Source organism: Saccostrea echinata, unplaced genomic scaffold (assembly GCF_033153115.1).
Source record: "Saccostrea echinata isolate AGI-Se365-2 ecotype Australia unplaced genomic scaffold, CSIRO_AGI_Sech_v1 ptg000042l, whole genome shotgun sequence".
NCBI lineage: Eukaryota > Metazoa > Mollusca > Bivalvia > Ostreida > Ostreidae > Saccostrea > Saccostrea echinata.
The window spans coordinates 1206933-1234816 of NW_026889791.1; the positions used below are offsets into that span (position 1 = coordinate 1206933).

Here is a 27884-nt window from a genome sequence, read left to right on the forward strand (position 1 = left end):
TTTTATTTTTATTTTATTTATTTATTTATTTATTTTTTTTTTTTTTGTATTTTTTTTTTGTATTTTAATTTTTATTTTCATTATTATTTTTATTTATTTATTTTTTTTCCTTGAAGAAATAAGGTGAGCAAAGGACAAAACCACCACGAGAAAAACTATCAAACAGTTGTCAAAAGAACAAACCAAACCTGACACAGAGATTTATGATAAGATTAGCGACAATGGCGGATATCAAGAACTGGGAGAACTGGGGCCAAGGGGAGATATGTATGACAAATCTGAAGACAACGCAGGATATCAGGAACTGGGGCAATTTAGTCAACCTTCATTTTATGACCAGTTACATTAGTGTGAAGTTAACCAGGCATTTGTTACACATAAACTTTTTAAACGATCATTTGATATGTAATGGTGTGATACAAAATCTGCGATTTACATGTAAATTAAATTTAAAAATAAATAAATACATCGACTATTTCTTCCAAACTTTTTAATTACAAGAAAACTTTACAGGGCCTGGATATTGAATATCTGAAACATAATCCTCCATCGTGCTCATGTTCTTCTTCACCCTATAACTATAGTCCTGCTGGACACGTTATTACTGGTGACTTAAACATAGTTAATAATGAGGACCTTAGATCACTACTTTGAAAAGGTCTTAAATATAGAGAACCCCGGTCCTTCAACTGGCGTCGGAATTTCATAAATATTATGGGTTCTGTAGAGGATTACGCCAGGCGATTTGCCAAACATGAAAAAGAAGACCTTGACACATTTTCAGAATGGATTAAATGTATCAGATGTATGCTAAAATCGCGCATTAAAAGATTGAGGGGCAATATGAGAGTCATCTATCCTTCTGTATTCAATAATCCAGAAGTGAAAAAAGAATTAGATAGATTAAATGATCAGTACGTACTGATCCCTGCTGACAAAGCAGGTAACAATATTGTCTTTCTTTGTAAGGCTCATAATATTAAATGTATTTTAGAGGACCTTGGATTTAATTCTACAAGTGGTAATCCAACTTATACTCATTGTTCCCTTTTTAAGGGAGACATTCTTCAAAATCATATGTCAGTTTTGAATATTTTTAATATTCCAAACAACCAAAATGAATTTGAATTACCATATTTATACTTTTTATAAATATATATTTTTACAATAGTTTATATTGGATTCCGAAACTTCATAAAATTCCTTACAAACAAAGATACATAGCGGGTTCCAGTAAATGTTCAACCAAGCCTCTTTCTTTACTCTTTACCAAGATATTAACAGTAGTGAAGGAGAAACTTCAAAAGTACTGTGCAACAATATATTCGAGAAGTGGTGTAAATCAGATGTGGATACTTAAAAATTTCAAGGAACTTTTGGAAAGTCTGAAATCACAAGATTTTACCAAAATCAACAGCTTAAAAACTTACGACCTTTCAACTTTTTACAAAACCATTCCGAATGATAAATTAAATTTCAAGCGTTTTGATATCCTTGACAGCTGCTTTTTCAACAAAAATGGAACTCGTGAATTTACTAACCTTGTCAGTGGTCATTTGCAAAATTATTTTGTTAAAAGACATTATGATTGTACACACAAGTACTCTGAAGTTGACATTTTAAAAATGCTTGAGTTTCTTATTGACAATATCTATGTTGTTTCAGGAGACCAGATCTTCCAACAATCTATCGGAATTCCCATGGGTACCAATTGCGCCCCGTTATTAGCAGACCTTTTTGTATTCATATGAAGCACAATTTGTCAAAAAATCTTATACGTGAAAAAAAACACTTGCTGTGGCCTTCAACTCGACATTTAGATATATCGACGACGTATTGTCAATTAACAATGGTTATTTCCATTCTTATATCGATACGATATATCCCGGTGAGCTTGAGATAAAAGATACCACAGAGTCTGACTTATCTGTTTCATATTTGGATATTTAACTTGATAAAGACGTTAATGGTAATTTAACAACAAAGCTTTATGATAAAATGATGTGATGACTTTAACTTTTCAATCGTCAACTTCCCTTACTTATGCAGCAATATACCTTCATTCCCTGCATACAGAGTATATATCTCTCAGTTGATTCGATACGCAAGAGCATGCTCTACGTATGTACAATTTCTAAAACGAGGCAAATTATTGATGAACAAGTTGATGAAACAAAGATATCAGATGTCTCGTTTAAAGTCATAATTTCGTAAGTTCTATGGTCGATACAATGACCTTGTCAGCAAATACAATTTATCATTGAGTCAAATGCTGACAAACGTTTTTCAAACTAATTTGTTAGGCCATTATTTACACACTGAATTGTCGACGGATTTTTCCGTTATTTCCCGATCATGACAAGGGGAACACTGCGGGTGTGACCGGTCGGCAGGGGATGCTCACTCCTCCATGGCACCTGATCCCACCTCTGATGTTTTGGAGGTCCGTGTTTGCTCTGCTCCTATTTTGTATTGTTTAATGGACTTTGAGTTTGAATACTGTTCGTTATTTCGTTGAGTTTGAATACTGTTCGTTATCTCCTAATATTTCATAAATAAGCAATATGGTAATTTGAGTGAAAAAATTGTTTCTCTATATTAAAACATTGCTGTGACGTCATGCTTTTGTTCTTGCAGTCTAAAAATTTACCTGTAGCCGTCCGATAATAATAATTAACGGTCCAATAATATATCATCGGACGGCAGTGATAACAAAATCAGACAGTAGATAAAAAACAACAACTAGAGTGAAATCAAGGTTTAATATGTCCAGAAACCAAAAAAAAGTTAGGGAGAAAAAAATTTAAGGGAAAGCGAACGCGAGGAAATTAAGTTATTAAAAATAGCAAATCCAAGAAGAAGAAACTGGAGTTTTAACCTTCCCCAAAAGTAACACTTTCCATTCGGTTTTTTTGCAAAGCTTTTTCGATAAAGCACTGTGAATAAGCCAATTTAAATCCATTTCTGATAAAGAACCAGTCTGCAAATTTCTTCATTTAACGAGGTTTGTTCGCACTTTTGAAACCCAATATTTTCATTATATCATCCAATCAAAATTTTGGATAAAAATCCGCATTTTTACTTTATATGCATTTTGATGATATCATCCAACACTGTATCTGTATCAATGTCAAACGCACTTAATGATAAAAATATTCCGAATCATAAAAAAAATTCCTTCATCACCTAAACACTGTCGATAGTTCTTACTACACTAAACGACTGTCATTGAATGAATGAATGAATGAAACAAGAGTTTACTCACTGGTTTTACTGTCTAAAGAAAAAAAAAACTTTCTCTTTTCTTTTGTCTACTGATTAGATGGTTTCAGGTAGAAAACTATTGATGCCTGAACTCCTATTGTGTAATTATCGGACTCCTCTAGGTAACTTTTGGACATTTAAATAGCAATGTTTTAAGTAAGATATATGCCTCATACAATTCTATATGTAATGGATATATGCCGAATACTGTTCTATATGTAAAATTATCAGACTGTTTGAGGCCCGTTAGGGCCGAAAACAGTCTGATAATTTTACATATAGAATTGTATGAGGCATATATCTTACTTAAAACATTGCTATTTAAATGTCCAAAAGTTACCTGGAGGAGTCTGATAATTACACAATAGGAGTTCAGGCATCAATAGTTTTCTACCTGAAACCATCTAATAAGTAGACAAAAGAAAAGAGAAAGTTTTTTTTTTTTCTTTAGACAATAAAATCAGTGAGTGAACTCTTTTGTTTCATTCATTCAATGGCAGTCGTTTGGCTTAGCAGGAACTATGGACAGTGGTCAGGGGATGAAGGGTTTTTTTATGATTCGGAATATTTTTTTCATTAGGTGCGTTTGACATTGATACAGATACAGTGTTGGATGATATCTTCAAAATGCATTTAGAGTAAAAATGCGGATTTTTATCTAAAATTTTGATTGGATGATATAATGAAAATCTTGGGTTTAAAAGTGCGGTCATTGGCGAACAAACCTCGTTAAATGAAGAGATTCGCAGACTGGTTCTTTATCAGAAATGGATTTAAATTGGCTTATTCACAGTGCTGTATCGAAAACGCTTTGCAATAAACCGAATGGAAAGTGTTACTTTTGAGGAAGGTTAAAACTCCAGTTTCGTCTTGGATTTGCTATTTTTAACAACTTAATTTCCTCGCGTTCGCTTTCCCTGAATTTTTTCTCCCTAACTTTTTTTTTTGGTTTCTGGACAATTTAAACCTTGATTTCACTCTAGTTGTTGTTTTTTAACTACTGTCCAATTTTGTTATCACTGCCGTCCGATAACATGTTATTGGACTGCTAATTATTATTATCGGACGGCTACAGGTAAATTTTTAGACTGCAAGAACAAAGGCATGACGTCACAGCAATGTTTTAAGTAAAATTATCAGACTGTTTTCGGCCCTAACGGGCCTCAAACAGTCTGATAATTTTATATATAGAACAGTATTCGGCATATATCCATTACATATCAATTTAAATCTCACAAATTCAACACAGAAGTCATAGACATTCTTTTCCATTTATTATCAATATACATGTACTTGAATTTATTTTATACATGTAAAGCTGAATTTTACTTAATGATTGAAATTAATGAGCAAAAATGTAATTGCAATGCTTAAGTGAAATTGTTATTGATGAAGAATTTTTCTTGCGAGAAAAAAAAAATCAAAAAAAAAATTAATTCATTGAGCTGGAACTGCGTTATCCAAACCAAATGTAAATTTTTCAAATTAATTTTTCTCGCTATAAACGGCCTGTACAGGAAGAGCATTATCTCAGTGTATTGCTTGAAATTCATTTCATTTAAATATATTTACATTTGCAAATGTTTTCCCTTATATAACACTATTTGAACAAGGCGTGTTTACACCTGTGTAAAACAAGTTCGTCATGTGACCATAAATTGAGTGTTTAGACATATAAACGATCTACGTAATTTTATAGTGACGTCATAAATGATCGACGTGTTCAACACATTCATGTTATACCGTTGAGTTTTGAAAACAAAAATCATATATGGGTTAAAAAGTTTAGTACCTTACAATCTGTAATAAATCAATCACAAATATAAGTAATAAGGTATAATTTTAAAAGTTTTATTGGGATGTAAATACGGGTTGGCATGTGATCAAATCTACCATAAAGCAGATCCTTCTTTTGATTGTTCTGTCATTGTGTTTATACACCAATCCGACGTAAATTATGGTCTTCCAGTTCATTTGCTTCCACTCCAGTTAAAAAAAGTCAGAAATTGTATACCAATAAAAAAAATCACAAAACCTTAAGCACGTTTCCTGTGTTTCTTCTAGCAGACCCTTGATCTTTACAAGAGTTTACCATAGTTCTCCATAGCTCTCAGGGAAATTCAATGCGTGTCCGCTGTTAAATCTTTACATCAAAATTCATTAACAAGAGTTTGCTAACCTTGATTTTTTAAAAAGATCTTCGTGTTTCTAATCGATTTTTTGTCAAACTCTTGAGATTATGAACCAAAAATAAAAGAAAAGAATAACGTATGATTTTCCCACTTACTCTTTGTCACCGGGACCATGTGCCGATCTAGACGGGGGAGGGGGGTCGAAAGGGGGTCCAGAACCCCCTCCGAATTTGCATTTATTAAATGTATATACTTAACCAAGTAAAAAATAACATTGGACCCCCTTTGGAAAACTCGGACCCCCCTCTCTCTTGAAATTGGGGACCTGTGATAATTGGTATGAAATGTGATTTGTACTGAAGCTTTAGAAGTCAACGACTACTCCCCCCCCCCCCCCCTACGAAATAGGTTTATGAAGTTTGGGAAAGTAGTTTCCGGGTTTTTTTTTTCAAGAAATCTCTGGAAAAAATTCCTGGATCCGCGGTTGCCGGGATGTAGTCGTAACAGTTGATGATTTTGATCCTTAGTTACTTGACTAGATCCGGTACCTTACCATCGACACAGTAATATACTAATCAGAAAAAGAAATGTCAAATATACATACTGTTTTTATATATTGTATGCGTTTATTATACATGTACGTATATACCAATTTTTACCAAAACATTTTGTCGTTTTGTGGCGTGTTTGTATCATGAAGTGTAGTCTGTATTTAGTATTCTAGTGTATCCGTACCAAGTATTGTAGTGTGAGTGTGTGAGTGTATGAACGAGTTTGTGACAAGATATACTGAATGATTATATCATTGACTGAAGTGTGATTGTATAAAGAAGAGGCATAAATGGTTAAAAAAAAAACCTCAAATTTACGTACTTTTTCAATATTAATTAATTTAGAATATCTTTCTCTGGCTAGGTAACACGTGACATATGATGTGCAAATCCATTGTGTTCTCCACAACAGTCTATCACAATTTGAGAATGTAGTTAGTCATACATGATAGACGTTTTGTTTGTTTGTTTGTTTGTTTGTTTGTTGTTTGACGTCCCTCTCGGGAATTTTCCACTCATATGGAGACGCCACCACTTGCCGGTGGAGAGCTGCAAATTTTGTCCCATACTCGGCACTTACGGCCATTGAGCAGTGAGGGATCTTTTTCGTGCCAGCACCTACTGCTACACGGGACCTCGGTTTATACGGTCTCATCCGAAGGACCGGTCTCCACGTCCCACAGTGGGATTCGAACCCGCGACGTAAGAATCAACGCCTTACTTCGCGACTCTAGAGCAGACGCTCTAACCACTGCGCCACGCGGGCGACCATGATAGACGTAATACGTGTTTTCCGTTATGTGTACAACTGTGAAACCGTTTTCAAATTAAAATTAGAAAAAAATATATATTGTTTTTCGTCTTTATCACATTTAGGAAGACATTGGTAAGTACACAATTAAAAATAGAAAAGAAGTTTATTTCTCTCTCTCTCTGTCTTTTGAAACAACGTTCACTAAAGCATATGCCAAAAAACTGGAAAGAATGAGAAAAAGGAACTTTAGCAGTTGTACAATTTACGAGTGGGATTGTCGTTCCAAAAATGAAAAAAAAAAATAATCTAACCACTTTTACAAACGAGTCATTGACCAAAAACAGGACGAATATAAAATGCATAATTAAAAAAAAAACTTGTTGTAAACGACACATTAAGGAATATTTTTTATTGTTAGCTTTTCGCATTATATTCACATTGCACATGTTATATGTACAAGCGTAAAATGTCATATACTTTAGAAAATATATTTAGCACCTGTCAAGTTTTAGTTAATCGAGTACAGGAATTAACATCCGTGAACTAATATTAATTTGTCGGATACGAAGATATATAACACTTAATGTAATAGAAAATATAAGGGTTCACAAGGACGCATAAGTTTTTTTTTTTCCCTGTTTTTGTTGTTCCTTTCATCTCAAAGTTATTACTTCAATTCTTTGAATCAGAATTTGAAAATTGAAAATGTTTATTCAAGATTCAACTTTTATAAAGCCTTGCCCCATCAAAACAACGACTAGGAAAATTGAATTAAACTCCCCCCCCCCCCCCACATTTAATGAAATAGTTATACACAGTAAATAGATCTTGTATCAGTAGAATGAAGTTGGAAATGATAAATGTGTTGTTTAATGGTTACGTTACACATTTCTATGAATTGTATCTTTTTTTATATATAAAATGTTGTACTTCCTCTTATTCTGAGTAAGAGATCTACAAAAATTTAAAACAATCATATGTATAGGCTAAGCAAGGGGTGTGTAAAACACTAAAGCAGGATGCTAATTCTTTTTTTAAAAAATGGAAAAGTGCTTTCAATGACATGCTAGACGTAAAATGCTTTAATGTAAAAATATCATCAAGGGGAAGATAGAATAAGGAAAATTAGAATTGTTTTAAAACTCTGATTAAAAAGTATTGGCGATTGGCTCTAGAACGTGTAATTTTCACTTTCATAAATTTCCTATTTTGTTTTTGTGTTTTCAACAAAGATAAAATACTTGGTTTACTTCCATCGTGAATTTATAAACCAGCGAGAATCAATAACTATGCATATGAGAGATTATTGATGATATAGGAATTTAATCCCTGGTAATAAGAAAATCAATGAATATGAATGCGAGATTGGCGATGTTTTATTTTCTTATTAGATTGATATTGATGAAAGGAAATCTAGCATCTGCTTACGGTAAGATACCTAACTTTTCGTTCAAAGGAATTTTCACCTAAACATTATTTAGTCATCTCTCTCTCTCTCTCTCTCTCTCTCTCTCTCTCTCTCTCTCTCTCTCTCTCTCTCTCTCTCTCTGTGTGTGTGTGTGTGTGTGTGTGTGAGGGAGGGTGTGTGTGTGTGTGTGTGTGTGTGAGGGTGTGTATGTGTCCAAATATATGTGCATGAGTTTGCAATAATGTAGTTTACTTCTGTTTTTTAATCAAAGTTTCTGAAAGTGCCATTCCTATGTTAATAATACTGTGCCGATTTTCAAAAATGTAAGTAATATAAACTATATCTTATAATCTTTAAAACATTGTTTGATATATATATATATATATATATATATATATATATATATATATATATATATATATATATATATATATATATATATATATATATTTGATGCGAAGAAATGAAGCATGGGGGATGAAACATAAGGGATGAAGATTCGTTTTACAATTTTTTCCCCGAATTCGATTTAAAATAAATTTCAATTTCGCTTTTTCAATATAGAATACAATGTAAATATCGATATGACTCAAATAAAACACATTTGGAACATAAGGCCAATTACACTACTCTAGTGGTGATCAATGAAAAATAAATAATTCTTTAAAAAAAGTTTTTTTTTTCCTCTCCCTTTCTTCTATTTTCTTTACATTCTTACGCATTACTTGGTATGCTTAATTCAGATATCGATGACCAGCCATTCAGCAAATCTGAGTACAATCCACTGTAGGATGTTGTCATTTAAAATTTGTGATTATGATCTTCTCGAGAATCCGTTATCCCCTTTCCATTTCTCTATAAAACTATATTTATTGGTGTCTTATCAAATCGTCAAAGATTCCGATATGAGTAAATCTGAATGATATACATACCATTTTTTTTTTCAGAAAACATTGCATTAAACAAGTCTGCCTGGCAACAGTTTCCCTTTTCTACGTTGAGATGGGGAGCGGATAAAGCTGTCGATGGACGATTTTCAAAACGATCTGCTGAAGGAGGACAATGTACGATATCGGCCGATAAAAAACGAACTGCAACCTGGTGGGTGGATCTTGGAAGAATATTCAGTATACATCATATAACTATATATTATAGGACGGACGATGTCCCATGGGGTACTGTATTAATGAATTCTTTTCTTTTTAAAGTAGTTCAAGGTAAATTGAATTCATTTGTTCATGTAATAATGACCATGTTATTTCTTCCAAGATAATGCTTGAAAGATGATTGAGAATAAGTAATGCTGTTGTGCATTATTATTATTGTTAGCAATCATATCCATTCAATTATGAGAAATGTTTGTTTATATCCTTAAAAAATAATTTTTTGTCATGAAAATTCAGTTCCGAACAAATAAAAATGCACACAACCAAACATTTTGGGATATGTTCAGCATGTCATGGAGGTTTTTGCTTAAAAATCTATATCAAATGACACCACTTTCAATGGGTACTTTGAGAGAAGTGTTTTAGTTCATGTTAATTTTGGCTTTCAAAAAATCCTATTTGAACAACGTTTAAGTTATAGTTGACTACCCGATTTACTAGGTAAGTGTTATTGCAAGTATCAGTTAGTACATAGATACATGTAACTCAGATTCCATGTATTTTAAAGAAAAAAATCTAATTATTACTTTCTTTGTTTGATTCAATATAATATATACGAGGGTTTATCAGAAAGTTCGTAGACTTGAAGGACATTAAGAATTTTTACACATTTAGTTATCATCATTTTTTCTATCTACAGAATAAGCTATAAATCATAAGTTTTTAATTTTTTTTAAAATTAATTGTTTATGCTTTGAAAGTAATGGTATGTCCTGGTAGTGCAACCTAAAAATACAAAGTAGTTTCTTCGAGAATCTAATGGAGAAAAACTTTGATATGAGCATTTGTCATCAAATAATCATGTTTATTCACTCATGTTGTATGACGCAATTGTTCCATAAAAACTGCAATTTTTGCTTTATTCTGTTAGTTCTATAAAGTATCATCATTTATTTTATATGGAAAGCCAAAACGATAAAGGGGTTAAAATAACAAGTAGGGGAGAGGGATGTCATTAAAGTTTTACCTCTGAAAAACAATTACATAGATCTAGGAGATGTTAAAATAGGCTACAACGAAAAAAAAATGGGTAAAGAGTACCTGTTCTAAATGCCGAAAAAGGCTCAGAGAGAGGAGATACTTTGATTTGTCGTCCGGATGTTCAGAGTCAGTCACGTCTAAAAGTGATGATGCTCATATGGAAGACATTGAACTTCGTCGAGCAAATTATGCTGAAATAAGTCAGTGAGGATCTTTACATGTGTATCGATCCATTTGTTATATTTTGCATAGAAATCAGCTGTTAATGACATTGTTAAAAAATATATTTTTAAAAAATTGGTTTCAAACCTTACTTATCTTTAGGGAATATCATCAAGAAAAGTGTATTGGGGCAGAGGGAGGGGACATTGAGAAACAATGACGTTGTCAGACGTCATGAAACTCAACGGCAGGCACCAGGTGATCAAACGATGTCTTCTGTATTCAATGTTAAATTGGCAAAGTATCAAGCTTAAATTTTCAACACCTCTTAAGTGACAGATGGTACCAAAAAATGGATGCCTGTATTAGTATATTTTTGGTGGGTTAATTTTATTGAAAATGATGCAAGTAATAAATTTGTAAAATAATAAGAAATTGTAAACCTTCTATGATTTTCAAAATTCTACCTTTCTGTAACCATCCTTTTTAATCTATGCAAATTTTTGTCACTTCAAATCCCATAACTCTAAAAATTTCAATGAAAAATTAAAACCGATGCGGTTAAACTTGTTTATTTTAAATTATATTAACATGACTTAAGTTTTGTTTTTCTTTTTCTATTTATTGATGAAAGTTTGCTTGTATCATCTGTCCTTAAACTGTTATTTTTTGTTCCCTATAATTTTTGGAAGCAACAACTAAGTAGTATTTATCATCAATCCACAAATCTTATATAACCCCTCTTTGTTATATTTGCCATTAAGCGTGATCTTCAGGTACTCGACATGATTTGGTTGGTTTTAATTGATGGTTTTGATTGACAAGTGGTTTGTAAGTTTTGTAGATCTCGGTACTATTTACCGAAAATTAAGTTTAAGAAATACCTATGCAAGAACAGTCCACCCTCATTGATTTCACAAGAAGTCACCTTGGACATGGAAAGCGTTGAATAGTCAAGTATTACTTTCTAATCAAGAAATAAATTGTCACTTTCCAGGTGGCTATCTTAGAAAAAACAAACTTTGAATTTTATCACATTTTACTACATGAATATTTCGGACTAGGATCCATCTTGGACTCACAATTTTGTAAAATAAAATTATTTTTATGCAATTAAGATGAATAATATAACGAGTGAGTCTCATTGGAAAATTTTAGATATTTTAAGTCTCAATACATTACACACGGAATCTTCTAGATCATGACATCAAAGGTAAGGTCGCTAATTCAGTGAAGGTGCATATTTTGTCTAGCATTTATCTTTGAAGTCACTACATAGTATATCAATAAATAATACCCTTGCTTGGTGAAGCGTAATCATATATCAAAATCTTATTTTAAAAGTCATATTGATGTCAATAACAGTCTGACAATGTCAAGCGATAACTTATTTCGAGTTAGTAGTTTGTTAGTTTTGTTTTGATTTGTTTTGTTTTGTTTGTTTGTTGTTGTTTTTTTGTTTGTTTTTTGTTTTTGTTTTTTGTTTTTTGTTTTGTTTTGTTTTTTTGTTTTGTTTTGTTTTTGTTTTTTTTTTTTTGTTGTTGTTGTTGTTGGTTTTTTGTTTTTTTTTTTTTTTTGTATCGAACAGGTACGTGCTTTTCAGTTTTATAGAGGTTGTAAGTTTAAAAAAAACAAATACCATCACACATCAACTGATGGCTTAGTTGATTTTACTAGACTCAACCAATGGATACACAGCCCGGTTCCTTGGATTCTCAGTTTACATATCTAACACAACTGACAAAGATGAAGGAACTCTATGTTATAAGGACACAACATATTCCAGAAGCACAATACCGAATGTTATTACCATAGAATGCGTACATCATGGACAATATGTTATTTATTATAATGAGAGAAGAAAGAAACACCGTTCTGGATATTCCCTTCACGCATTTAATGAACTCTGTGAATTTGAAGTTTATGGTAAGAAGACACAGTATAACAATAAAAAAATTAAATTACAGATTTCAGTGGGGTTAAGAAAACCAATTGTGGTAAGCGTGTATTTGTAAAAATTTACAGATATCGAGCTAATTCAATTTCTTTGAAATGAATGATTGAAATATTCGTCCCGTAACAATATTTGCAACATTACTGAGTTGCAGTTACTTGATATGCGATTCTTACTAAGCGAATATTTAGATATCTACTTAGGCTAAAAATTGCAAATTTGTGGATAAAATCTAGCAACATATTATGAAAGAGTAAATGGAAAGGTCGTTCATTGATTTAGCCTGTTTTCTAATTTTAATACATCTATAAATAAAAACAATGTTTACGAAAAATAGAATGCAGACTCGAGTTCCCAGGCATGAAGTATTCCAAGTATTAATCAACAATAAATTCCATAAATATGGGAAAGCGTGTAAATTTCAAAGAGATTTGTAATTTTCCGAGAACAATTGTAACTACGCCAAAGATTACAAGATGAAAGAACTCTAACAGGTTTTATAGTTTGGGCTTTAAATTGGCACAGAATAGATTTGTTTTTAAAAAATCTTAAATAATCAAACAAAAGTCATCGATAAATGGTTTTTTTTTTAAATCTTGTTCGTTAAGGATAAAGAAGAATAATCTCTAAGGAGGAAATTTGCGAGAAAGCATTTCCCTTTTTATAAATCATTATAAAAGACATCTTAAATCTCTGTTAATTATATTTCTTCAGAATTAAAAGAAAACAAGCCATTTCTTCCATGTGTCGGAGACTTTCTTTGAGCATCATGTTCTCCCAAATTTTCTTCCTTGGATTTCACTATTCTACTATTTCTACTATTGTCTCTTCCATTCCCATTACAGATATATAAGCATTTTTAGATATTTAAATGATAACATGATGCTGAAGATTAAACAGGTTCTCGTGTAACCTTTGCTTTTATTAAAGTTCTATTTATCCTGATTAATCTCATCTTTATCACAAGGTATGTCATTGTTTTGCTCCTTAATATTCTCCAGTCACTCATACGATCTTTTGGTGAAATGTATGAAGATAACGAACAGTATTCAGGCTCAAAAGTCCATCAAACAATACAAAATAGGAGCAGGGCAAACACGGACCTCCAAACATCAGGTGGTAGGATCAGGTGCCATGGAGGAGTGAGCATCCCCTGCCGACTGGTCACACCCGCCGTGTGCTCCTTGTCATGATCGGGAAATAAAGGAAAAATCCGTCGACAATTCAGTGTGTAAATAATGGCCTAACAATTTGTATGAAAAACGTCAGTCAGCATTTGACTCAATGATATATTGTATTTGCTGACAAGGTCATTGTATCGACCATAGAACTTACGAAATGATGACTTTAAACCAGACAGCTGATATTCTTGTTTCATGAACTTGTTTGTCAATAATTTACCTCGTTTTAGAAATTGTACGTACGTAGAGCATGCTCTTGCTTATCGAATCAACTGAGAGATATATACCCCGTATGCAGGTGATGAAGGTATATTGCTGCATAAGTAAGGTAAGGGAAGTTGACGATTGAAAAGTTAAAGTCATCACGTTTATCATAAAGCTTGGTTGTAAGATTACCATTAACGTCTTTTTCAAGTAAAATATCCAAATATGAAACAGATGTGTCAGACTCTGTGGTATCTTTTTTCTCAAGCTCACAAGGATATATCGTATCGACATAAGAATGAAAATACCCATTGTTAATTGACAATACGTCGTTGATATATCTAAATGTCGAGTTGAAGGTCACAGCAAGTGTTTTCTTCTTTTCACGTACAAGATTTTGGACAAATTCTGCTTCATATGAATACAAAAAAAGGACGGTGTGTATTTTTTCTGTTGTTTCCTCGATTGTTGTTCATGTTGTAGTTTTGAAAAGGTACCAGAAGTTCATACTTAACAAAGAGGATATTAGTGACCCAAAATGTGTATTGACCTTGACCTGTGGCCATTTGCTAAGAAAAAAAGGTGTAAATATATACCTGGTCCTCAATTTTGATATCCGGATATATCAGCATGCAAATATTTGCCACTTTAGAGGTTCAGAGTGGCTTTTACCTTCCCCTGGGGTCAAGGGCAATCTTAGTCAAACGCTATTTTTGCATATTCTAGAGTAAGTCAGACGGAAAATATTACATTTGTGATTCCACTAAAACAGCAGTAAATGAAAGCTAAAAGATAAAATAAAAGCAAATAATGGATTTTTTTTTTTTTTTTTTTTTTTTTTTTTTTGCCTTAGAACATTTTTTCAAAGAAATGGATACAAGGAATGCTGAAATGATCATATGTAAGAATTTTTAAAAAATGCTTATATTAGAACTTGGTCACTGAAATAAAGAAAATATTTCCTTATTATCAAGAAGAAACTGAATGCAACAATTTTGACGAAAGGTATTAATTTATTTCACGCAGGTAGGTGGAGGCTTCAAATAGAATATCAGAGTGCACTCTGTGTCTTCACTTCTCCGAACTACCAAAATATGACGTCATAATGGAAAATGACGTCAAGTTACTGCCAGCTTGAAGTGTTATGACGTGGAGAGTGTCAAGAATTTAACACTTTATTTCATACTGCATGTGAAATGCTAGATAGCTATTGCAAAATTCAGGAGTCGTTAAAGATTTTTAAGGCTTATGTGTCCGAATATTTTAAAAATACATCAACTTCGTACCCTTGATTGAAATTCAACATGTTCAAAATGCTTATGAAAAATATACTTTTGAAATGTACTCAATTTTATACCCGTGGTTGGAGGTAGAATTTATTTTGTGTGTATAATAGAGTCTGGCGCAGGTAATTAATGAGGATTAATCTGAGATGAGATTTTTTTGTGGGAATCTGTAGCAATAGGTTGTTCTCTATCTAAATCTTGCTTGGGAAAATGTGTGATGGCTTTATTTATATACAGATTATAATATTGATCTGAAAATACCCTCGCATTTGTAGGTAAGTTGAATTTTTCACGGAATATTTTGTACCGAAGTAATACTATGACTTTTCCCAAGCACATTTCGGGTACACAAGGATGCGATGAGTTTATTTATATAACAAAATGTTTAAAAGTATTGTGTTAATCGGCTGCACCGAAGCGATTTATGTGAAAAAAATTTTGAAAATTATAAATGACCGTCACGTGATCTATAAAGTTATGTTATATCATAACAAATATGTTAATATATAGCCGAGGGAACCCTCTACATAAATTGGAAGTACTAAAGTACAATACTTTTAGATTAAAACCAAAACCGACCTCGCAATGAATTATTATGTTTTAAGCGCATTTTAAAGCTTCGGGAAGCCTTAACATAGCTGTACAAAACGGAAAATGTATAAATCAATGATTCACTTTTGGGGGGGGGGGGGGGGGGGAGGGGGAGGGGAGGGGGGAATCGAAGGTTACAAATCTTACATCAGTTAATCTTGGTTATCTATAAGTATTTTGGCAAGTCTCAAGCCAAACTAAAGTTCTTTTATTGTTCATCCCTAGATTGCAACATACATAGTATACAGGTTAAGACATCATTGTTCTTACGGTTTTGTTGTTGGGAATGGACATGCTGAAAAACCTTAGCCTTAAAACTCCAAGTTTCCCCATCTTTCCTTTATCGCTGCCCAAGTCTGAATTGTTCTTCCCTCTGGAGAATGCCACCCAGGTTTCTTTTTGATGATAAACAGGTACTTCAAATTTGCACAATATTAGTGGGTCTTGGTACTTTGAACTTTCTGTCTTAGCATTGAAGCTTCCCCATTTCAGCATACGCAGTCTCTGCAGTTTTCTGATATCATTGGTAAGCAATGATCAACACAAACCTTAGCACGGTAATGCATTTGGTGATTCACATCCAGACCCATCAATGAAATGGCTAAACTCTAACAGTATTTAAGCTGGCCAAAGGTTGCTGAGACCTCATGAACTGAACATTCAATGTTATTCTTCATGAAACTCTTAAGAAAGATTAAAAAAAATCACAATCATAATGTCTATACTAAGAAAAAAAAAACTTTCCTCCTATGAAAGACCAACTTGATGTAGCATGAATACTTGTTCAGTATTTGGTTTGATTTATCAACACTTCCTGTGTTAATGTTGTAATCCTGAACAACCATTGATCGCACTAGCACCTTTTTCTTGCAGCCTGACCATTCATTTTCAGTTCTTTGGCAATGTCCGATTGCAAGACCATTATAGATAGGAGATATAATGTTTACACTATTACAGTCTCTCCACTGCACTTACAAAAAGGAATTGTCTTTGCAAGGACACCTTTTCAATCAATTCAATGAAATTCAAGAAAGCATACTGTAGCTCTATTGTTGTTTGTTTTACAGCATATATGAGATAAGTTTTCTTTTGTAAGTATCTGTAGCCAAATTTCGGGGGGGGGGGGGGATGAATCTTAATACATCGTATAAATTTTGTATCCCTGGTTGAGGAGTTTCCTGTTCTATTCCATCACAACATTGAATTATGTTGTTAAGTTCCGTTTTCTCCATACAAAGGTACAAAAAATGCATCAGCATTTACTCCACTATTTTGCCTTTCAAGCGTATATGGTGACGTCTCAATATGAGTGAAAAATTCTTCATCAATAAATCGACTATGCCTAGTGTCTGACTGACCAATATATTTTTGCTGAAAATTAATCAACCTTGAACATAGGTAAAAAAAAGAGTATGGTTGTTTACTACAGTGAACAGCACATGGTATTTATAGGAAACGTTTAGCTGTGTAGTGAAGGAGCAATTGATTATCTCACTCTACAGGCCATGTATGTTCAGTATACAATATCCCTAGGCATGCTCGGAGTGTTTATTTACGCGTGGAAACAAAAGTAAGTTTGAAGGAAAACGATCTGTTAGATCAAAAATATATTCCCCGATATAATCATCTTTCAAAGTAACCACAGTTAAAATAAATTTCTTCCTCTTGTTGTTTTTTTTCTCCAGTTTGTATATGTATAATTGTATATTTGTAGATCTCCTTTCACTTTGGATATTACTTACCCGAATTGATGGGGGTTTGATCGTTCGAACTGTTTGTCATTTCATTCTGTTTCATCCAGAAATTTTCCACTCAACAATAAATCAAGATTATCTTCTCCTTCTTCAGACAGAAAATCGCCAAATTCCATTTTATCTGCCAAATGTATACCTTTTAAGTGCTCGGTGCACCTCTTTTTTCTTTCGCGCAAACTGCTCGAAAATTAAAATGTAATTGGCTTTTCAATGTTGATGTGAATACGATTTATTCAACTGACAACTCTCAAAAATAATCCAAAATGTAAGCTACACTCATATTTTTCAAAACTCAATTTACATTTGCCGATCACATTTCTACTTTTTGTCGATACCTTTCTAAAGTTGATTGTTTATGTTTTACGCCAATACCAGTTTGTTTACTGCATATTAAACCCCCCAAAAAATTCAATTATATCGCTACATGTCTGTGAAAAAAATTATATAAATAATTTATTACAAATGTCCTGATTTTTAGATTTATTTCGAAGCTTTACTTCTGTTTTTTTTTTTTTTTTTTTTTTTTTTTTTTTAACAAAGACGACGAATGTTGTAAAAAGCGCACATTAATGAAAATCATAATTTCGGAGTTTTTTCTCGCAGTTTAATCAGAGTTAACCGTTAATCAAGGAATTAATTATTTACAATTCATAATTGTTTTACATATAACTAAATTTTACAGAGTCTCACAATGAAAATGATAACTGATTTATTGAAAACTTCACTTACTTATGTAGCAGTATACCATTATCAACAGCATGTAGGGTTTATATCTCCCAGTTGATTCGATCTACAAGGCATGCTCCACGTAATTTCTTAAACGAGACAAGCTATTGACAAACAAGTTGATGAAACAATGATATAAACACTCTCGATTAAAGTCATCATTTTGCAAATTCTATGGCCGATACAATGATCTTGTCAGTCTATCAGCCTACCGCCTGACTTTTTTCATACTAATTCATTTAAACACAGAGTTGTCTACGGATTTATCTGTTGCCCGACCATGACAAAAGAAGCACATGGCGGATGTGACTAGTCGATAGGGAATGCTTACTCCTCCATGGCGCCTGATCTCACTCTGATGTTTTTTGTAGAGGTCCGTGTTTGCTCTGATCCGATTTGTATTGTTCCAATGGACTTTTGAGCTTGATTACTGTTCGTTATCTTCATTTTTTATCTATTAACTATGAACGAAACTATTAAGTTTTTTTTTGTTTTGGCAAAGTATTACAGAAAAAAGGCTTATCAGTCAAATTTGACCGAAACAAATGTGAAAGGGTTAAGGAAACGACGGGCTGAATCAGAGTTATTATCTTCCGACACATGTGCTGGCTGAAAGAGCCTGTTGTGTGCAACATCCGTTATAACAAACACTACATTGTATTCTGCATTTCAAGAATACAAGAATGGACTTGCTTTAGCTTCTTCAGAAACAGGAAATACATTCAAAATTCTCAAGGAAGCCACGTAATGTTTAGTGCGAATGTGATCAAGACTTATTTGTTTATTGACGTAAGGTAAAAAATTATCAAAAGAGACATCCTGTTTATTTGGTATATTGTATGATCAATTGTCATGCCTACACTTAGTCTATGTGTATTTTTAGAAAGTCCAATCACATACACATTGGCACATAGAGAGCTTGAATTATTTTCTACATTATTTATGTGGTCTTTGGAATCATACGGAATGGCCGTGCTTAGTTTCCTTATCCAGAATTCTTCTTGTTGTCAAGGGAATAGGCTATTTAAAGTGGGATTATTATTTGGATGAAGTTTTTTTTTTTTAACTTCTAACCCTCAATTAAAGAATAGATTGATCAGGCGAATTGTCAACACCATCCCGAATAGTAGTTGTGGCACTGCTTTAATATACCCGCATAATTCCTCACATGACAAGTTTGACTATGACTTAATATCAATTGCTTAAATTCGAGGAAATGAATTTTAATAATTTCCAAGTTTTTTTTTTTTCCTTCACTTTTTATTCCTCTCGAAAAAAAAAAAATAATTCTACAGCTTCGACACACCCAATCTCCTTTTAGTTTCTTATTTCTTCTCTAATTAAAAATGTGAACTGTGGAATGATTTAAATGTTTATGTAGTCGTTTATAATTATTAACTTATATTTAAATAGGATGCTCAATCTCTGATGTTTACGGAGAAAATTGTGACTTACCATGTCCTCAGAATTGCCAAGACAGACATTGTAACATTGTGGATGGGACGTGTCTTGGGTGTATTACTGGATACAAAGGTTCACGATGTAACGAAAGTACGTATACAAAAACGTTCCAGTAATAGTGATTTTTTTTGTAAAGAAAAGAGTGCAAATTCTCATCTTATTGCCCTTTGAAGAAAATATGCAAATTTAGTGACTAACTTATGTTTATGCTTTGACTTTATAAAAAGTAGAACACATTTCCCTTTGCATGACTAAGTTCCACTTTGAAGCATATAATAAAGGCCACTTGTTCTGTAATAACTTTTATTGTGTGTGTAAAACGGTAGCGCATTTAGTGTTCACAGGATTCCATCACAGTTCTCACATTCCCTAAAGCGATTGAATACAGGGAAAACTTGAAAATGAATTTTGAAGAAATCAGAATAAGGATCTCATAAAGTCTGAAATATTATTAAATTATCATGTTGGATAATATGAATAGTAAATGATAATATAAGCAATGAATACAAAGGAATATGAATATTTAAAAGGCGATCATGTGCATAAACTGTTACACGTTAACAATATTTGGAGGGTAAAAACATTTTCTTGTCAAAATTAAGACGGAATGACTAGCCTGTGCATCTAGAACTTGACAGTCTCCCCGTCATGACAGCTCAAATTTGCAGTGAATAGACGTCATATGCCATTTTGACATCATATTTTTGTACTTCAGAGAAGTGCCTGCAAAGGATTTACCTTGATTTTTGTCCGCGTTGTGTATTTATTTTTGGATACAATATTTTTTTAAAAAAACTCTCAGAAAATAAAACACTTCCTTTTAAGATTGACTTAAGGATGGCTGATAGGTGCTTAATGCTTAATTTAAAAAAATCGCCTTTAAGTCACCTTTAAGGCACAAGTAGACTGTCGGTAAGTAATATATACACCATCATTAAGCTTCCATTAGGGCATGAAATATATGGAGATAACGAACAATATTCAAGCTCAAAAGTCCATTAAACAACACAAAACAGGAGAAGAGCAAACATGGACCCCCAAACACCAGAGGTGGGACCAGGCACCATGGAGGAGCGAGCATCCCCCGCCGACCGGCCACACCAGCCGTGTGCTCCTTGTCATGATCGGGAAACAACAGAAAAATCCGTCGACAACCCAGTGCGCAAACAATGGCCCAACAACCACTATGAGAAACGTCAGTCAGCACCTGACCCAATGATAAATTGTATTTGCTGACAAGGTCATTGTCATTGTCATTGCTCATACTCCTTAATGAGTGAATAAAGGTAGCTAAAAGGTGTCTTAAAGATGGATTAATTGTACGTGCTTACCATGTAAAAATAATTCATCACCGAGACATGTCACTGTAGCCTATGTATAAATTCTTATTAGTTGACCAGGGATTCGGGGTCACTAATTAAGGTCTATTTTCTAACTATCCGCTACTGCAGATTGTTTATTTTACCCTACTGTCACCTTTTAATGAAGGATTGATTGATTGTATGTTGTATGTTGTTTAACGTCACTTCTTGTGCTGGAGCTTGGCAAAGGAAGAGTCACTACATTGTACCTATGTTTACATCTTAGGTTTGACAAAAGATAATCGAACCCGGGCCTCCAGATCACGAAGGAGCATCCTACCACTAGGCTACCAAGACCGGTTATATTTAATGTAGGAAAACCGGCTCTTTGGCTTAAGCTGTTAAATTATCTAAGGATAAGAATAAATCCCTATTTTTTATTCTTAAAAGAAATAATTAAATGTTGTTAAACCACAAATTAATTCAAATTGCTGATGGAATTCAATGATTAGCAATCTAAAGTGTATGCCTTTGTTCTTTTATCTTAAACAATTTTTGTACCCAAAGAAAAATTGGTCCGGTTGAGAGGGAAATAACAGTATGAGTTTATTTCAAAACAAAGCACGTGCAATTTAGTGTCTATGTTCAATTTACAAAATATCATTTATTTTTGAACGAAAGTACTCTATCTTACAGTATTTCTAAAAAATTCAGGAGCCGAATGTGGCCTTCCATACATGAAGGAAAACAACAGAGTGAAATATTTTTTTAAAAAAATATATATATAAGTATGTATGTTCAGTTGGAAAAATATGCAGATACTCCAAAATTTCTCTTTTCTAAGTTGCTAAGTTCTCTTTATTCTCGCATACAATGTTGATATATTTCAGTGTTTAATAAAAGGCATTTCTTTAATAAACAGAATGTAATATAAATATATATGGCTTGAGTGTAACATGACATGTGGTTGCTGGAACATAATCTATTCCTAAGACTTTTTTTTTGAAAATAGAAAACTACTGTTATATATATATACTGTGACGACATGGAAGTTAGAACTCTGTGTAAAGGATTATATAACATTAAGATTTATAGCTTAATAAATCTTACTTATAATTAACACACACAAAGATAGCTTGGACATTGATACATAGTTATATAATTTTAGACAGAAGTTTTATTCTCTGATAGCATGTCCTTATGGTACAAATGGGAAGAATTGTGTTGAACTCTGCAAACCAAACTGTAAAGGTTGCAACAGATTTACTGGTGTCTGTAAGTTTGGTTGTAAAGTTGGGTGGAAGGGAAGATTCTGTGAGAAGGGTATGTCATTTTATTAATTTTTTTTTCAAAACAATTTTCCTAAGTTGTATGACCAGAATGCATTTGACAGTACACCAAATAATATTTTATAGAGAAAATTGGATTAATTGGATACTCATTAAAAAGTATGTAAGCAACAAATATTATTGATTTCATTTTTAAGTTCATACCTACATAAAACTGCAGTAACTTTATTATTACCTGTATTTTTTTTTATCTCAGATAGTTATAGTTTCACAGTATCATAACGTACATGTATATACCCTAACAAAAATACTATTGTTAACTACAGTTTACTATAGATAACTATAGTGTCAAAATTTTAACTATAGTAAATCAAAATTTTTACTATAGTAAATCAAAGTTTTAACTATAGTAAATCAAGTATTTTTTCTATGGATTTCAGATTGTTACATTTCATGTTCTCTAAATTATACACTGTTGTCAAATTTAAGAGATTTTAAGCTTTAAAATTCAAAAAAAAAATCTCAAAGTTTCATTGTAAACCAAATTATCAAATATATAACTATAGTTAACTATAAATTTTTGTTGGAGTAAAGGCTAGTTTTCTGCAAATTAATGCATTCATCATTTATAGGAAGGATCTTTTTATTCATTACATATACAGATTCTATCTTACTGCCTAGATCAAGAAGAGGTAATTATATATTGAATGTTGTAGAATGTGATGGGCGAATGTACGGACAGGACTGTAATCAGTCGTGTGGTTTGTGTTTTAATTCAGAACAATGTCACCACATAAATGGAACATGTTTTAAAGGGTGTGACAAAGGATTTTATGGAGAAAAATGTACTGAAGGTGGGTGTATTTTTTAAATTATTGTTACATAAATTATATGGAGATAACGAACAGTATTCAAGCTCAAAAGTCCATTAAACAATACAAAATAGGAGCAGAGCAAACACAGGCCTCTAAATATCAGAGGTGGGATCAGGTACCATGGAGGAGTGAGCATCCCCTGCCGACCGGTCACACCCGCCGTGTGCTCCTTGTCATGATCGGGAAATAACGGAAAAATCCGTCGACAATTCAGTGTGTAAATAATGGCCTAACAATTTGTATGAAAAACGTCAGTCAGCATTTGACTCAATAATAAATTGTATTTGCTGACAAGGTCATTGTATCGACCATAGAACTTACGAAATGATGACTGTTAACGAGACAGCTGATATTCTTGTTTCATCAACTTGTTTGTCAATAATTTACCTCGTTTTAGAAATTGTACATACGTAGAGCATGCTCTTGCGTATCGAATCAACTGAGAGATATATACCCCGTATGCAGGTGATGAAGGTATATTGCTGCATAAGTAAGGGAAGTTGACGATTGAAAAGTTAAAATCATCACGTTTATCATAAAGCTTGGTTGTAAGATTACCATTAACGTCCTTTTCAAGTAAAATATCCAAATATGAAACAGATGTGTCAGACTCTGTGGTATCTTTTATCTCAAGCTCACCGGGATATATCGTATCGTAACAATGGAAATAGCCAATACGTCGTCGATATATCTAAATGTCGAGTTGAAGGCCACAGTAAGTGTTATTTTCTTTTCACGTATAAGATTTTGGACAAATTCTGCTTCATATGAATACAAAGAAAGGTCTGTTAATAACGGGGCACAATTGGTGCCCATGGGAATTCCAATAGATTGTTGGAAGACCTGGTCTCCAAAAACCACATAGATATTGTCAATCAGAAACTCAAGCATCTTTTTAATGTCAACTTCAGAGTACTTGTGTGTACAATCAGAATGTTTTTTAACAAAATAATTTTGCAAATGACCAATGACAAGGTAAGTAAATTTACGAGTTTCATTTTTATTGAAAAAGCAGCTGTCAATGATATCAAAAAGCCTGGACTTTAATTTATCGTGGGGAATGGTTGTGTATAAAGTTGAAAAGTCGTAAGTTTTTAAGTTTTTGCATATAAAAAAGTACACTGTATTAGATAAAAAATAAAAGGTTCGATACACAAATATATAATAATCAACTTGTTGCGACCATTTTAATCAATATCTTTATCAGCATGTCTGGATGGATGTTTTGGATACAACTATCAAGAGACGTGTAGCAATTGCAGTGTTCCTCAGGGATGTGACACAATATCAGGGATATGTAAGTACAAAGATATGACCTTGTTGGCATATTTTTGTTTTCTCTCAAACAGATGCTTATCTATAAATTTATTACTTAGAAGAAATCTATATCTCTTTCAGAATTTTTGTCTAAAATGTTATTAAAGATGTTTTGTGATACATAATTTTGGTATCTATCACTAGATGAATATGGTTGCGTAACAAATTTGTAAGTAGATATAACTAAAATGTTATTGAATGTATAGTACAAAAGAAAAACAAAAGGCACATATATTGTTGAGAAAATGACATTTCTTATTCTAATGAAGCCCTTTGGTCCTCGATACTTCCTAGTGAACATTTTGTTTTTTTCGAAATTAATGTCAAAATTCTCTAAACAAAAGAAATCCGACAATATTTTCAGTTACTTTGAAATAATGTACACACGACAAACCTGATCTTGCCATTCATAACATTGTTCACTACAGACTTTTCTACGTTATACTAGATGTAAAAAGTTTATTTTCAAATCCGGTCTCAGCCAGCGGACGTCGGTTGACTCCCATATGAAAGCAATCTACAAGATACTAAAAGCATTAAATTCCATGTTCAAATTATAAAAGATTAATCAAAAAATGTATTCATCTTGGAATCAAAAAAAAAAAGAATAACATTTTAGATCTACACTGTTTGATTATCAAGTTTTTTTTTTTTTTTTTTTTTTTTTTTTTTTTTTTTTTTTTTTCTTAATTTATTTATTTATCTTTGTTTTCTATTTTTTTTTTTTAATTTTAGTAAAAGTGATCAGTGAACAATCTAAAATAAATCAACCAACAATAAAAATTTGTGAACAGGGCATAATACACGGACCGCCAGAAATTTCAGGGGTGGGATCAGATGCCTAAGAAGCCTTAGCATTCCTTGTCAACCGATCATATTCGTCTTGAATCCTATGTATTGATACATGTAACTTAGGCCGAATATTCCGTAGTCAAATTAAGTAGAAAACAGATGCCTAACAATTGGTATGAAACAGGTCAGCCAAATTACTGCCCAATGATAGATATAATTGCTAAGAAGGTCATTATAATGCCATAAAATTTACTAAATGCCGTAAATTCAAACAAGGTTGATGAAATTCCTGTAACTTCAACTTATTTAATCCAATTTTTATACGTTTGCGAGAAATATCCGCGAGATTCCTGAACATTTTAATTTCGTAGATTTTTTAAGTCGTGATCCAGTCACTGCCAATGCCATGTTTTAATCATGTAAATATCATAATTGTATGTGGGACAGTGATTGGAGGCAAGATGTATAGTGGATGTTTTCAAAATGAAAAGGATGTTACCGTTTATTTTCAAATACATCTTTATTGGTATTCAAATATAAATAATAATAATATTTACATTTAATTTCATTTCCTCTATGAAATCCATTGGAAATCTCCAATATTCAGTCCCCTATAACACACAGGGAACCTTGTAACGGCGCGGTGGAATACACAAAAGGAAGTACATACACCTATAATTCCCCATAAATTACTAAAACAGGGAAGGTACAGTTACTACTTCCCTGTGAAAACAATGAAACTGAAAGTTCACACTTCAACGCTCCAATGGCCACAGATCACATACGATGTTGTTCTTTATAATTTAGATTATATGACAAATGATATAACTTCAACTTTTCCATCTTCAATTTTCCTTAATTACATAGTATTTGTCACTATTAACTGCACGTTGTGTATTCGATTCTCAGATTATTAGATCCTGAAGAGCATGTTCTGAATACGATTAATTTTGAAACCGAGGAAGACTACTGATATTTACAGTAAACCAATAATTATTCGCAGTATTTTCAAATAACCAATGAAAAACTGGTTCGCGAGGATTAATATCCACGGTTGGGCTCCCCTATACTATAAAACGTTTTAGGTCTTTCATTTGATTTCAAAAAAATTACAATATTTGCAACGGCTTTATCTAAGCAACGAATACGAGAAATGTGGAAAATTGACGATGGAAAAGCTGAAGTCATATCATTTGTCATATAATTTAGAATTAGACATCCAAATATGAAACAGATGTGGAAGACTTTGGTATCTTTTATTTTGAGTTCATTAGGATAAATCGAATCGACACATGAATGGAAATAACTATTGTTAATTGATAAAAATTCCTCAAAATATTTGAATACGGAGATGAGGGTCACAGCAGGAGTTTTTTTTCTAAAGTAGAAGCTTTTGTATGTGACATTTGTAGTTAGATTAACATGACCTTATAAGAATTATAGTTGTTATTTTTACAGGGATCATAGAGGGAGTCTTCTGTTTGCACATATAAATTTGTGTATTGAAAGAAAAAGCAGCAATATGTTTATTGCTTTTTTAGTTTAGTTTAGCAAATACGCACACCGATCTTGCCTCAAGAAATCACTTGAATATAAAATCAACGTAAAATGAAGTATTTAAAAGTCATATCTTACCTTAAATGGAAGAAAATATGCCTGGATAATCGATGGAAATAGTTAATAAACGTTCTAAATTCACTACTGCTTATTCTGGAAGGTAATTTTTAGTCTAATCAAAGTAAATTTAACTTACAATCGCCCCATCCATTTCGAAACGATTCAGTGAGTTTTAAATTCATTCGGTGAAATGTAAAATTATTTATTATATTGTTACAGTAATTGGAAAGTATTCAGATTCTGACACAAACAGCCAGTGCTATCATTCTTTGTATGGAATACTTTCTTCTCTTTGCTCAAGTGTTGGTTTAAACATCATTTTAATCATACGGTAAGATTTCTTTCTTGAAAAACATGTTTTGTATTCCATGGTACATGTTATCAAATCTGCTTTTAAGTTCGGTGAAATGTTAAATCAGTTTTTTTTTTTTACTTGGTATGGTTTATACAGTTTTCTTTTACTAATAGGATATGTAGAAATAAGGTTGCACAAGGACACGGTCATCATGGGAAAAGTACAGAACAGTCATCCACGGAACAAACCACGCCTAACATACAGATCTATGACAGAATAGATGACAATGAAGAATACTTGTACGAAGAACTTGCTCAATTAAATCAAACCTCTCATTATGATCAATTACACTAGTTGAAACTGGGAGTTTGTGAAAGGTGTGAATGTGAGGCTATCAATTATACGTCAAAAATATCAACACTATCAAGTTTAGATGCACTTGTGCAATTCGAACATAAAATGAAAAAAAAGTCCTATACAATACATTGGTTCATGATATCATGAAGCTGATTTATTGTTTGAAAGCCATTAAATGTTCAATTCAAGAAATGGAAAAGAATGATCATTACATAGGGCTCAAGGCGGGTGTGACCGGTAGACAGGAGATGCTTACTACTCCTAGGCACCTGATCCCACCTCTGCAATAACCGGGGATCCGTGTTTTATGCCATTTTCAAAGTTGTGTATTGTTTGTAGATTTTTGTGAGATCGATCACTGTTCGTTATATTAACTTTTTTTTTCATTTTTAACAATTATATCTTAGCCCCATGTATATATAATGTAAATCTATAAAACATATTTGAATTTGAATAAATGTCACAA

General features: G+C 32.5%; 1 protein-coding gene across 1 annotated transcript; it reads left to right on the forward strand.

Annotated features, from left to right (window-relative positions):
* Positions 1 to 221: 221 nt before the first annotated feature.
* Positions 222 to 27884, forward strand: LOC133201007 (cell death abnormality protein 1-like). The gene is made up of 8 exons (XM_061336810.1): positions 222 to 309; positions 9057 to 9236; positions 12096 to 12344; positions 19528 to 19665; positions 22882 to 23019; positions 24248 to 24337; positions 26986 to 27097; positions 27235 to 27884. The coding sequence occupies exons 1-8, from the start codon at positions 222 to 224 to the stop codon at positions 27413 to 27415; spliced, it is 1176 nt and encodes a 391-aa protein (XP_061192794.1). The 3' UTR covers positions 27416 to 27884.

Bases quoted from the DNA above. Each gene is read 5' to 3' on its own strand.
- LOC133201007 (XM_061336810.1), top strand. From the start codon at position 222: ATGGCGGATATCAAGAACTGGGAGAACTGGGGCCAAGGGGAGATATGT. The intron at 9,237-12,095 runs GTATACATCATA...TGATTTTACTAG, and splicing joins GGATCTTGGAAGAATATTCA to ACTCAACCAATGGATACACA. The intron at 27,098-27,234 runs GTAAGATTTCTT...TTTTACTAATAG, and splicing joins AACATCATTTTAATCATACG to GATATGTAGAAATAAGGTTG.